The sequence below is a fragment of the Ostrea edulis genome, chromosome 7, assembly GCF_947568905.1.
Source record: "Ostrea edulis chromosome 7, xbOstEdul1.1, whole genome shotgun sequence".
NCBI lineage: Eukaryota > Metazoa > Mollusca > Bivalvia > Ostreida > Ostreidae > Ostrea > Ostrea edulis.
Window position 1 is genome coordinate 41,181,887 of NC_079170.1, and position 14,387 is coordinate 41,196,273.

A 14,387-nucleotide genomic window follows, 5' to 3' on the forward strand; every position below is an offset into this window, starting at 1 on the left:
AAGGTGATGGGTTGGCTATTTTGCCAACAGGATATGGAAAAAGCTTAATTTATGAACTGTTTCCAGTTTACCACTTAGAAAATACTAATCAAGCAGCAGTTGTTCTCATGCTGGAGCCACTCAATGTAATGATTGAGCAGCAGATACATCAACTGAAAAATGCTTCCTTCTTTTTTGAAAAAGAATACTGTAACAGATTGTTTGAACAGTTTTGTTGATGACCATAACATATCCATGTATATATTTGCTCACCCTGAAGCTGTTGTTGGAAACAAAGATGTGTACAAATCTTTACAAAATATTAGAAAGTGTGTTGACCTTGTTGTGGATGAAACCCACTGTGTTTTAGATTGGGGCAATGACTTCCGTCCAGTATTCAAGGAAATTAAACTGTTAAGGGCAGTACTTCCAGATGCAAAGGTGTTAGTTCTATCTGCAACAGTGTCTGTGAATGGTCTCTGTGACATTTTAAAAGCTCTGGGAATGAACAACCCAGAAATAGTGAAAACATCACCAGCAAGAGATAACATATCGCTAATTGTCCACGCAAGGACAGGTAGGAAGGAATCAGCTCACACATCATATGAATTTATCTTCCAGAACATTTTCAGTGAGCTAAGGATAAAAAAGGAAGAATACCCTGTCACATTGATTACTGTGTGGGAATCAATTGGGTTGGGTATGGATATGAGGTAATTTAACATAAATTCTAAGATAACTGTTTACCAAACACTGATTTTCATCGGAAATTTGTGTATTTTAAATGATGTACATGTATCTTGAACAGGTAACACAGCGTATACTGGGAGAGGAGATGTATGTTGGTAGTCGTAGCTCAGAACATGCCAGAGTAGTCATGTTCCATTCTTCAGTCAGTAGATACGAAGAGGTATTTCAACATAATAATATTACATTTAATTTGAAATACTTTCTATTCATTATAAAATGATTTTTATGAATTTTATGATACTGGATTCTAGACTAAATCAGTCATATACAACATCTCCAAAAATCCTGAAGAATCCCCACTGAGAGTTGTTCTATCCACTGTTGCATTGGGCATGAGGGCTGACCTAAGACACGTAAAAACAGCTATTCATGCAGGTCCACCACAAAACATTGAAGGTACTGTAAAATACTCTTGTATATTGGGTTATAATACCATTAAATCAAATAATGTTCATGGTGTCATATTAGTATTCAGTGCATGGTGCCAGTAATGAGGAAGAAACTTGAATTACATGTATGCTACTGCAAAGACTGGATATTTTAATTACATTGTTGAAAGTACACCTACAGCTAATTCCTAGAATGTATAATGTGTATCTATCATTGAAATGATTTTAAATGATGAACTATACTGACTATATATACATTGACTATATATGAGAATTCACTATACTCATATTATACCCTGGCCTTTCGAAGAAGAGGGTATTGTGGTTTTCCCTGTAGATTAGTCTGTAGACAGAGTGTTGCCTGCTCAATATCATGAGAACCCCTTACTTGATAAGACATAAAACTTGATACACAGGTTGACCATGACTAAACAAACTTAAACCTGAGCATATCTCTGGTCACTGATCAATTGTCATTAATTCGATAGATATTCAAGATTTAAAGTCGGTCTCATTTTAATTTTATACATTCTACTTTGCAGCATACATTCAGCAAATAGGCAGGGCAGGCATAAGTGGGATACAAGCTGAAGCTGTTCTGTACTTCAACAACTCAGACTTAGGTCACCCTTCCATTAAGAAAACAATGAAAGAGTATTGTAGAAATTCAGAATGCAGAAGGAAAAGTCTTAATATGTACTTTGGATGTGACAATGAAAACTGTGCTCTTTCACAATGCTGTGATGCCTGTCACCTTGACTTAAAGTTGCAGTGGACATTTGATGCAATTCTAAGCAGCATGCAGAAAGCTGTTTTACGCGATAAATTAGTACAGCTTTTATCTGACATGAATTGTGTGCTTGAGCCTTTCATTGTAGAGAGAATTATTTTCGATGCACATTTATACAATAGCCCATCTTTACTTGTATCAGAGTTTGGATTACAAGAAGTATTTTCAGTCAGAATAACCAGTATGTTGACCTCATTTTTGTAAAATTGTAAAAAAAAAAAAAAATTAAAGTTATATGTGATTATGTAAATACCTGTTGTCTCACTGGTCAAGACCATGTAGGTGAAGATATTGGTGCTCTCTAACCCATGCCAATATAGCTGGTATGCTAATTTTCTTTAGCGGACACTGAGTAGGGTTGTTGAACGATTTCATTTGCCGACCAGGCACACATAAAAATGGATTGAGCTTGGAAACTGAGTTTATTATCAGCAATTCATCATCATTAGCAGAAGGAACTTTATGTTTGATTGCCCGTACTAAGGTGTTGGATGTAGTATCAAATTGTTCAGCAATAGCTTTCATTCCAGCCAGGGCTGATGTTCTTTTTGCCATGGTTTTTTCTGTCTTGTTTGAGTGAACATATTTCAGATGATCTTTCACAAGTCTTACAATATGTTCCATCTGGAGATCAGTAGCTATACATGAGTCACTTTTCCCAGAACTATTCACAAACAAACCATAAAATGTTTCATATGCTGACTTCATGTCCATGGTAGAATGTTGTTGGAATAAAAACCTCAGAATTTCAAGAGCATATTTGGACTTCCAGTTATGAGCTTTGAGTAGACACATCAGGTACTTTAACAAAGGCAGCATTCTGTTTCTATTTGGAACTTTAACATTTAGAAGTAAGCTCTCAAAGGCCAACACTAATTCTAAAGCCCGGGAAGAGTGACATTCTACTGCATCAGGACCAGGATTTTCAACTGGAAGCAATAATTACATGGGAGTGCCATCTGGGCTATTCATGTTTATCTCCACATAAGTTTGTGATTGACACTGTGTGTCTGTTGTAGAATTCATAATGTCAACAGAATCTTTCAATATATATTTTTGCACAAATTTCATGAGGCAATCATGTAGGCATTGCTGCTTCTCAGCATCATAAAGTTCATTCAACTCTTCAAGTACAGCAGGTTCATCGTCAACATTGCTCATGTTGAAATAGTGCATTGCAGCAACAGTAACATGCGCAGAAATGACTGAACTTCCGAGTTCTTTTGCAATGGTCATAATTGGTGTTTTTTTTTTGTTTATTTTTATTTTTTACATCTTTACAATTTGCATGTGACCTTCCCAGGTTTACTTTTTCTGCATGTAGTGTTCCTGCCTCTGTACTGTTTTCATTGTATAGTATTTTAAATAACATGGTCAACACTGACATTTGCAAATGAAAAAAATTCAAGTGATTGGGGATAAATGTGCAAAGCGTTCCATATCTGTAGCAGCTTGCTGACGGACTCTTTTAGCACCAGAAAATCGTTCTCTGGTTAATTCGTCCCCACCAATGTGAATTTTAACATCATCCAAAGATGTGTCACTTTTTTCAAACACATTTTTTACAATGTCCTCGTAGCAGTCTAGTATGTCAACAACATCAGCGTACCTCTGTTCATTTTACAGAATACAGGAAAAGGTACAACTATATTTTTGGCATTCATATTACAGTCTTCAGCTGGTAAATCATCTTTCATATGATTCAATATACTCTTGAATTTTTGAAAACATTTCATATGTCTTATGAGGATTTGAAAAACTATGTACACATAATCTTTGCTGATCACCTTAAAGTAATGGTGATCTGGAAGGAATGCTTGGGGGCAAGTGCCCAGCAAAGGGATTTGGGGAGCTTCACTTGGTAAGTGATTGAAAACGTTATTTTGAACGATTGCAGCAGAGGCGAACCAATGTTCCATATGAGTGGAATTCCCTTTTCGCTGGTGACTTGCTGTAACCATGAAATTGACATTGTCACCGACAATCCTGAATCTTTTTCCATCTTTAACAGCCTGTATAAGTTCTTCATTAAAATGGCCACCAATCTGCTCTTGCAGTTTGTTCATGGTTGTATGGGAGACAGTGATTCCTAATGTTTGCAATCTGTCATAAACCTACATGTATATAATAATGAAGTCATTTACATGTACACCTGCACACGATAGTATATACTGATACATTCTTAAACAATCACCTGTAAGTTCACTAAAAACAGAAGGATGATCAAATGCATATAAGAAACTACAAACAATCTCAGTTATATGGAACTTTCTTATATGGAAATATCTCTTGTAAGGAAACAATTGTAAATCTCCCAGAAAACTTTGCACCAGGTGTGACTGGTCAACAGGGGATGCTTACTCCTCCTATGCACCTGATCCCACCTCTGGTATATCCAGGGGTCTGTGTTTGCCCACCTCTCTATTTTGTATTGCTTATAGGAAGTATTAGACTGATCACTGTTACCTTCGCCTTTCATTTGTTATTCCGAAATTTGGATTTTACAGAATTAGATTTGGATATCCACGGACTTATAAGGCCAAAATAAAATGTGTGTTTCCTATTTCATTTCACTTTGGCTAAATTAAGAGTTTTACAAATGCAACTGCTCATCGGACAATAATGTCATAGTTTTTACATATACAGTACTATGTTGCCACCAAGATTATCTACATTATTTGACCCCAACCCTAACCCAGTAGTGTTGGTCCAACAATGATTATTAATTATCTTTTGAAATCAGATTCAACAATGGTAAAACAACTGAAGAAAAGAACATGACCCAAAATTTCATGTGATGGCATACTCTTGTTTTCATTTATGAAATATGCACAAAACATGAAGATATGGATCAATAAAATCAATCTGAAAATTAAATAATTACATGTATAAAGAAAGAAAAACATCAAAGAAATATTATAAATGTCGATATAAAAAAAAAATTAACAGAAAATAAAACCTGAAATAGTAAATCTATCTTTCAGCATATACTGGTATGAGTAGTGTTGACAGGAATAATGTTGTCTGGGAAATGCAGTTGTTAGCACACTTGCTTCTTACCACTGTAAATTGCCCCGTGACTGCGGTTTTATAAGAGAGGATGTGTTGGTTGCCTGCTTGGACATGTAGTTTCCAAATAAGTTCCCTGAATTCTTCCCACAACAATGACTGTCTTTCACTAACACTACACAGCATTAGAGCAAATAGTAGTACACACAGTGTATATATGTACTTGTTTGTGAATCATAGTAAAATAAAACTCAATTTCAAAATATACTGTTCTTGAAGTCCTATTCATATTTCATTTAAATGGGTCGTTGTCGCTATGTAGCATTTCGTTTGAAAGTAGTATTGGTTATCAAATAATCAATTATATTTTTTTTTTATAAATCAGTTGATTACCATCAATTCTTGAAATCTTTTATACTATGACTTTAAAAGAAGATACATGATGAATTACGGCCCTAGAAATAAAAAATCAACAATAAATCTAAAATAAAAATCCAATTTAAAAACAAATTATTATATATGAATGCAAAATATAAAACAAAATATAATCACTTAAAGATAAGAAATTATAATGAATGTCATTTATATTTAAAATCATACAAGTAAGTCATACCTTTTGGTGTACATTTTCCTCTGTCATTGTCATAATAACAACTCTCTGGACTCTACCAAAATACCAAAATTCTTATACCCAAACAACAAAATACGATTTTAGCCAAAATCTGCCCTTTGAAGAAAATTCACCAAAATACTAAATCTAGAATTTGAGAATGTGCCATTTAGGAATATGACCATCGTTATTCTTTATCCAACATAATAGCTGTAATGTATTTAAGGAAAAACTATATTAAACTGACAACGTCACTAACTTTGACGTTAATTTTGACGTAATACACGAGAGTTCTCCCCAAGGGATCTTCTAAGTAAGAAAATAAAGACTATATCACACACAAAAGTATCAATTTTTTTTTTATAAATGCGAACTTATTGGTTTTTGTACTGAATTGAATAGGTATTAAATGAAAATTGAAACCACATCTGATATGCCTCAGAGGGGTAAAAACTGCAGGTAATCGCGGAAAGCTTTTCTGGTGCAGAAATATAATGGTCCGAACACATAGACACATTTATGTACTGACACCATGCAGTCAAAATAAACCATGCATTAATTAATACAGTTCATCTTTATTACACACTGTAATTCTATAAGTGTTGACTTCTCTATACTGAAAAGGTGAAAATAACAGTCAGAGAACAATATCAAAACTCCTATAACGAATACAATGTTACGGATTGGGCAAACACAGACCCCTGGATATACCAGAGGTGGATTTAGTTGCCAAGAAGGAGTGAATATCCTCTATCTACCTGACATGCACACCATGAGCCCTAAACCTTAATCAAGTTCAAAGTGTAATCCATAGTCAAAATCAGTCTATAAAGAACGGCCTGATAGTTGGCATGGGACATATCAGACAGCAATGACTTGTCATTCACCCAATGACAAGTTGTATGGTCCAACTTCATCGTTATAACGACCATACAATTTCCGAAACGCTGACGAGATAGCTGAAACCCCTGAAACATCAAATTGTAATTAACCGACATCGAATTAAAAACTAATCATACGCAGAATAAGTTCTTGCATATCGAATCGGTTAAAAGAAAGGTAGAGATAACAACGGTGACACACCGGAGGTGGGATCAGGTGCCTAGGATGAGTAAGCATCCCCTGTCGACTGGTCACATCCGCCGATCAGATAAACGGAGTTACGCGTAATCAAAATCAGTGTGCCAAGAACAGCCTAACAATCGGTATGAAACACGTCAGAGAGCATTGCTACATAGGTATGGGGAGTTAAAGCAATACAAGTTGTAACTGACGGTAAATAAATTGAAAAATAAAAGAACATATATTTAACATAATTGTGATTAAATACATACAACTTAATGGAATCAGAGTGAATATGAAGCATTAAACCCGTCAAATCAGCAGAAAATGTCGATTCGTGAATCTTTGTCATCATGTCAATAATCCCTGCTCGTTATCTCCAATGTGCATTGACCTCGGAGGTCACCATTTCGAAAAAAAAACGAATGCGAGGCACTGAGCACATGTCAGATTTGTAAACAATTTAACGTGCCAATTCCATAGAAAATTCACTATCAAAATTTCATTTCAGTTGCAGATTTGCGTATTTATTGCTTTTTTTGCACTTATAGTACTTCTGGTCATTCATGAAACGATGCAATTTTTTAAACAAACGAAACGTGTAGTTATTCGCGTCAGTTTCCATCTTTGTATATGACGTCAGTCTCAGCAATCTGTTTATGTTCGGCAATCATCGTTCCCATGTCCGTGTATACGACGCAATGGCGGTTTATACGAAATGATCATTGTAGGCATGCTCTAAAACAATAATCTCTTGTTTATTTTGCTAAATTTTCTTTAGATCTTGGAGATTATTATCAGTTATACCAGTAGGAATTAATTTATGCACAATTGGATAGTTGAAAAGATGCCGTCAGCTACATCTTCATTGCTTTATCGATGGAGAAGCTGAAATCCTCCCGTTTGTCATAATGTTGAGTTGTTAAATTGCAGTTAATACATGTAAAACTGTATTTACTTTTAATCAAAATATCTAAGTATGAAGCAGAAGTAGATGCCTCTGTTATGTCTTTCATTTTTATTTCACATGCATATATCGAATTGACATATGAATGAAAGTTATTATGGTCAATAGATAAAACGTCGTTAATACATCTAAATGTCGAATTGAAGGTCAGAGCAAGCTATTTTTTTTTCTCAGGTAGAAGTGTATGACTGAATTCTGCTTGATGGGAAAACAAAAAGAGGCCAGCTAACAACGGAACATAATTCGTGCCCATGGGAATTCTAACAGGATGCTGGAAGACCTCATCACCGAATATCACAAAGATATTGTCAATGGGAACTGCAGCATATTTTTTTTAAATTTCAAATCAGAGTACTTGTGCGTGGAATCAAAGTGATGTTTATCACATTTATTTTTCGGATGGCTGATCACTAGATATGAATATTTGCGTAATCTATTTTTATTGAAGAAAGAACTGTCTATGGTGTCAACAAATATTGTTCTTGATTTATCGTGAGGAATGGTCGTGTATAGTATTAAAAAGTAATTTGTTTACTAAAGGTTCTTTAGAAGTTTTTAGAATCCACATCATACATATTAAAGTGTTGTATCTCCTTTATCAAATCAACGTGTTTACAAATGGTCACATAACAAACATTGATCAATAGCAGATATAAGGAGCCAAAGAAGTTGTAGATGTGGGTAAGTTTGAATGAACATTTAACTGCTTTTTCTTTATATTATGTACTTAGATTTATTTTCAAAGGTAACTTTATAAATCAATGTCTAAAAGTTTCTAAATTAAATCTGACAGGAACAGAATTTTAATCCAAAATAACCTTTCAAAATTTTCTTTGGAGTTAGAACATTTTAACACTCAAGTGAACTTCCCCTTCTAACCAAGGTGAAGGACATAGGATTATATTGTTATTCAATTTTTTTTACTGAAAATGTAGGAACTATGTTGCATAATTGTTTCTAACTTGAAGACATGATTAATTGATAATTCGATTTTACTAAACAGAATTATTTTGTTTTAATTTTAGCAAAAGTGATGCTTATAGCAGATCTTCCAGAGTTTATCATCACATAAATCTTTAAATACTTAGCTCTGAGTACTTTACTCCAATCACTTAACAGAACGTGCAGAAAAGTTTACAAAATTGTGAAGAACACATCAATTCTATGGAGAAATTTTGAATTTGACACCCCCTTGTTCCTCACTATCACTAATGTGAAAGACATTTTTCGGCATTCCCCATGCTTTAGAAGATTTCTACTGACAACAAAAAGCATAGCATGCAGTACAGCTTTCCTTGATTTAACATTTGTACAAGGATTTCATAAAGCATATCATCTAACTTGGCTGGACCTAACAGATTCAAAACTATCAACATTATGCTACTTAACCTACACACTCAATTTGGAAATTTTGAATCTCTCTGGATGTAGAAACCTAGTCGATGATGACTTCAGAGTGATTACAAACTGTAGTAAACTTGACCAATTATATGTGTCATTTACTGCTATCTCACCAGGAGTTATAGTTGAAATATCTGAAAAAACTTGACTTAATTTCCCTGGATGCATGTGTAGTGCATTTTACCCTTATTGAATGCAAGAGAGTTGTTCAAAATCTACAGCATTTAATGTTTTTCAACCTCTCTGTTAGAGACACAGATAGAACTGAATTTGATCAAGTGGTTAGAACAAAATATCAAGACTGTTTTTTCTCAGTCTATTCACTATGGATGTAGAGGAAGCGATACTTTTGTTGAATAGATTATGTGATGATACAGAGGAGCAAGATAATTTTACAGATCAGGTCAACCCAGTCATTGACTTCAATGTTTCTCCCAACCGAAACAACCAGGAAATTGAATCATGTTTGAATTTGTCTACAATAGAAACTGGTGATCTGAACAATCTATTTGAGGAGATAAATCAGGATTCCTCTAACCAAAGTAGTGACAATGATACAGACCCTGGTTACACAGTAGAATAAGAATCAGAGATCAGTATTGAGACAGAGGATCAATCACTTTTAGAGTCTAACGAACCACAAGAATTTCCAGGACAGTTAACTCCCACTACTACAGATAAAGGTCAACAAAACTCAATGGAAAGCGTTCTCAGGGAAATTGAGGGAGAGCCTGGAGAAGTGATAAACACCACAATAAGTAGAAAAAGAGTTAGATGTCAAGAAAACTGGAAACAAAATATTAGAAAAAAAAACCGACAAACAGGTGAAGAATATGAAGATGCCAGAGGAAATCGTATAAGAAAGAGAGAAATACAGGTAAAGAAGGATTGTGTAGGAAATTGCAAATACAAGTGCGCGACAAAATTCAACAAGGAAGAACAAAGGAGTATTTTCCAGAAATTTTGGAAACTCACAGAAAATGAAAAAGTAAATTTTTACTCAACAACAACTGAGAGAAATAAAAAAAGCAGGAAAAGAACAAACAATGAAAACTCCAGAAAGAAATACTCATTTAGATATTTCCTGAACAAAGACGAAATAAAAACTAGGGTTTGCAAACAATTTTATCTAGGAACATTAGACATTAGTCAAAGAAGGATATAGCACTTCCACAAAAAAGTTGCCCAGAATGATTTTAGTGATTGAAGAGGGATGCATACAAAACGATCAATTGCGGAGGAAACAAAGTCGTACATAAGAGATCATATCAACTCATTTCCAAACGTACCAACCCACTATTGTAGAAGCTCCACAAAGAAAGAATATCTAGAGCCAGAACTCACTTTGTCCAAGATGTACAATTTGTACGTTGATAAATGTCAAGGAGGGGATATTGTTCCTGCCAAATCCCATTTGTATAGAAAAATATTCAACACTGAATTCAATTTGGATTTTCATGTCCACAAAAAAGATAGATGTGGTCTTTGCATGGAATTTGAAGCACAGGCCAAAGGAAGTGTTGTACATGATGTACTACAAGTAAAATATGGTCAACACATAGAAACGTGTGACGAAAGAGACAAAGATCGAAAACTTGTAGAAGATACAAAAGCAATTATCTATTTTGACCTACAAAATGTGCTAACATGTCCTAGAGCTAACATTTCGAACTTCTTCTACAAAAGAAAATTAAACGTCTATAATCGCACAGCTCATTGTGCTATATCAAAAAAGAAAAGGGCTTACTCTGTTGTATGGCCTGAAAGTGTTGCAGGAAGAGGTGGGAATGAAATTGCTAGTGCTCTTGTTGCTATTCTAGAAAGTGCTGTGCTACAAAATCCTAGTTTGCAACATTTGGTTTTATGATCTGATTCCTGTGTTGCCCAAAATAGAAATTCTCTGATGACGCTTGCCCTGAAGAAGTTCATGGAGGCGCACCCTAACATTAAACAGATTGAGCAAAAAATTTGCACCCCTGGACACTCTGCAATTCAAGAAGTTGATAATATCCACAGACATATTGAAAAAATGTTGAAAATATCTTAAATATTCAGTCCAGTGAGTCTTGTGCGGGTTTGGAAAAAAGTTCGACCTCAAAGTTCTGTGGTTTTACAACTTCTCAAAGAGAAGTTTAACGATTACGGGAATGCCAATATTGCACTGAAATACACACAAATACCATTCACAGAAGTGAAATATCTCGGGCTTGATAACATAAAACCATTGCATGTGGAATACAAGCTTTCGTTTAAAGATGAAGGAACAACGGTGTCAATTCGAGGTGTAGAAGCCAGAGATTTCGCACGCAAAAGTATCCGTTTGTCTGATTGCACATGCCTTCCAACTGTAAAACCAGTTAGGAAAAACCGGCTTATATTAGCAGAGAAGAAGAAAGATTTTGTGTCTATGCTGAAATTTATGCCTGCACAAGACAAGGAGTATTTTGACATTTCATGCAAATTATCAAAAAACCAAAAGTGAAATTTTATATATACACGGACTGTTAGAGTTAAACTAGAAAATGTGTGTGTGGTTTTTTAATAAAAGAAATCGATCCTTTTTGTATGACAAACATATAATGTAGTGCGTTGTCATAATTTATGATTACTGGTAGTTGCTATTGAACATTGACACTGTTTTCAATTTGTTGCAGGAATACATTCCAAATAAATGATTTGATTCTTAGAACATGAAAGTTTACAATGTTCCTGCCAATTAAATTTATTTTGATTTTTTTTTGACATTTATTATGTTTATCATCTAAAAAACAATTTAGTTTTGTACATGTATATATTGTTTAAAATTACAAAGAAATAAGATATTCTATGAATTATTTGATTTTTGTATATAGGTAGTATGAATGTCTTAAAATCAAATTTTGTAGAAAGAGTTTAATATCGTTGCCTTTTACATTATATTGTAGATTGCTTTTGATATTGTTGTGGTTGTTGTTGTTTTGATTTTCAAAAATGTTTGAATTCACTTTAAACTGCATTTAAAATGTTTCACATTATATTGATTTGAACAGAAAGAATTTTCTAGGTCCAAAGAGTTATATAGTTTAATATAATGTTCTAAATAGCTTTTGATATTGTTGTTGGTGTTTTGATTTTTCAAAAATGTTTGAATGAACTTTTATTGGTTCAATAAAATGCATCAAAAATGTTTCATATTGTTTTCATTTGTACAGAAAGTATTTTTAAGCCCAAAGAGTGAAAAAAAAGTTTCGTTAATTAAAATATAAATGTTCCATCCCCAATGACATTTTAATTCTGAAATGAATTCAAACTATTTTCAAATGAAATGTTCTATGTCCATTTTTAACATCATAATTCAACTATTTCTGTTAATATTTGAGAAAACCTAATGTGCTTTTTAAAAAATATATGTCAAAAAACATTATCAGGTCGATTTTTGTTATTCAGATTACAATCTATAAGAAAATACACACCTCTAAACTTTGAAATCATTTTCCCAAAATTTGACAAAATGTTGATAGAACATTATAATTCTCAAGCGACGATTTGATTTATATACAACTTCTGGCATATGTAGTCACAAGTTTCTCCTTTACAGATGTTAATATTTTCGTGAGGAGCAAAGACAGGGGCTTGGTAGGAAGGCATAATCACCCTATGTAGGTGATAATAGGATATTGCTATATGAATATGGGAAGTTGACTATGGATAAGCTGAAAATATCACGTTTGTCATGAAGTTGAGTTGTTTGTTTACCTTTTTTTATCTGTGTTCAATAAACGTTTTAAGTACAACGCAGATGTGGAAGAATATGTTGTCTCTTTAGTTCACTGGGATAGATGGAATCCTGTTTGTCATAAAATTGAGTTTTTTGTTATCCTTTGTAATTATGTTGATAAATATTCCTCTAAGACGGTGTTTTAATTAGAGAATCAATAAACTTGTATTTGGGGCATAGAAAAGCATTGAAAAGGGGCGTTATCAATTATAATTTATTCAAATAGCCCATTCATTATATGGAGATGTCAGGTCAATCAATCCACCTTTCATTTGAATTGCTCGATTCTATCAGTTTTGGGGAAGCACAAATATTATATTGATTTCTTTGATATAATCCTGATTCAATGCTGTATCTTTTTTCTTAAAATGCCTATTTGTCTATATTCTGTATTATAATAATCCACGTCCAATCTACTGTTCTATTTTTTTCTTAATATATATCCATATTTTCCCATTTTTAGGAGTTTTAGTTAGAGAATAAATTTGGGGTGGGAGAGTATGTTTGGAGTTGGGTATGGAGGTTAAGGAACTTCGTCCATGGTGACAGGGAAATATCTTTCTGTTAATTAATAGCGACAAAATCAGCTTTAAATAAATGTGGTTCCAATAAAAGTTTTTTTTTTCAAAATCTGTAAATACATGTACATTGACGCTTTTTAAGAAACATGTGTATTTCTACTGTTACACGCCCTAATCCTTGGAAAAATATCAAAGAAAAAACTATCTGATTCGGGCGTAATTCTAATTCAGAATATCAAATTTACACCATTTAGTAAATTGATCACTGTTCGTTATATTCACCTTTCATATACAAAACTGCCTGGCAGTGTGATTTTGTATGTGTAGCATTGATGGTAATTCATAGGGTCGTTGGTGAAAACGTCAGGAGAACGTATTTCTGAATGCAAAAATTACGCTGACTAGTATCCTAGTCTTATCATTTGCCGTAAAATATTCCTCGATGTGCTTATTTTTATCGTTAAATTATGAAGTTACAAATGTTTACAACAAGGCATATTGTACATTTTATGATGCATGTTTTTATTGCAGACAATATTCGCGTCCCTAACACTATTAAAAGTGAACAACAATAAATATATCAATTGAAAAGAATCAAGTGAAAAAATAAAAAATAATACTGATGGTCTTAGGTTTGAAAAATCTCTGAACTTTGACATCGTTGCATATATCCTAAACAAAGAATGATTCACGTGTTACTTGTACACACCTAAAGATTATCAACATATGTGAGGGATTTATTAACACCACAATACACATTGTATTCGACTGCATCACGTGCAACACGCGCCATTAGTCGACCTACATATAGATCTCCGTTTTCAAGAACAAATGAAATACCCGTGACTTTCATTTGTAAGTATAATCGCTCGGTAGAGAAAGGAAGCCCCTGTGTATCTTACGGAGCAAGGAAACATTAGAAAATATATTGTATGAGTAATAAGTGCAGGATGTGTACAATGCTACATTGAAATTGAACACTTTCAAATGTATCGCACTAAGAAAAAATTGCAGATTTAGTATAGAGTAATTAAGAAAAGGTACACTTGAATACACGAACAGCAGTCGACACAGGAACATAGTGAGCTACCCAGGTAGATATATAAGGAATGTATTGCTGATACATTGTACTTATGTTTACATTCATGTCTC

General features: G+C 33.7%; 2 protein-coding genes across 3 annotated transcripts in view; one reads left to right on the forward strand and one right to left on the reverse strand.

The window, feature by feature from the left end:
- The window catches only part of LOC125654519 (cell death abnormality protein 1-like), a 328,838-nt gene that overhangs the window by 257,925 nt on the left and 56,526 nt on the right, over window positions 1-14,387 (reverse strand). The gene's annotated exons all lie outside the window — the stretch shown is intronic.
- LOC125670505 (uncharacterized) lies at window positions 273-2,138 on the forward strand. The gene is made up of 4 exons (XM_056144420.1): window positions 273-692; window positions 788-889; window positions 981-1,125; window positions 1,661-2,138. Exons 2-4 carry the CDS (start codon window positions 815-817, stop codon window positions 2,110-2,112), a joined length of 672 nt encoding a protein of 223 aa, XP_056000395.1. The 5' UTR covers window positions 273-692; window positions 788-814; the 3' UTR covers window positions 2,113-2,138.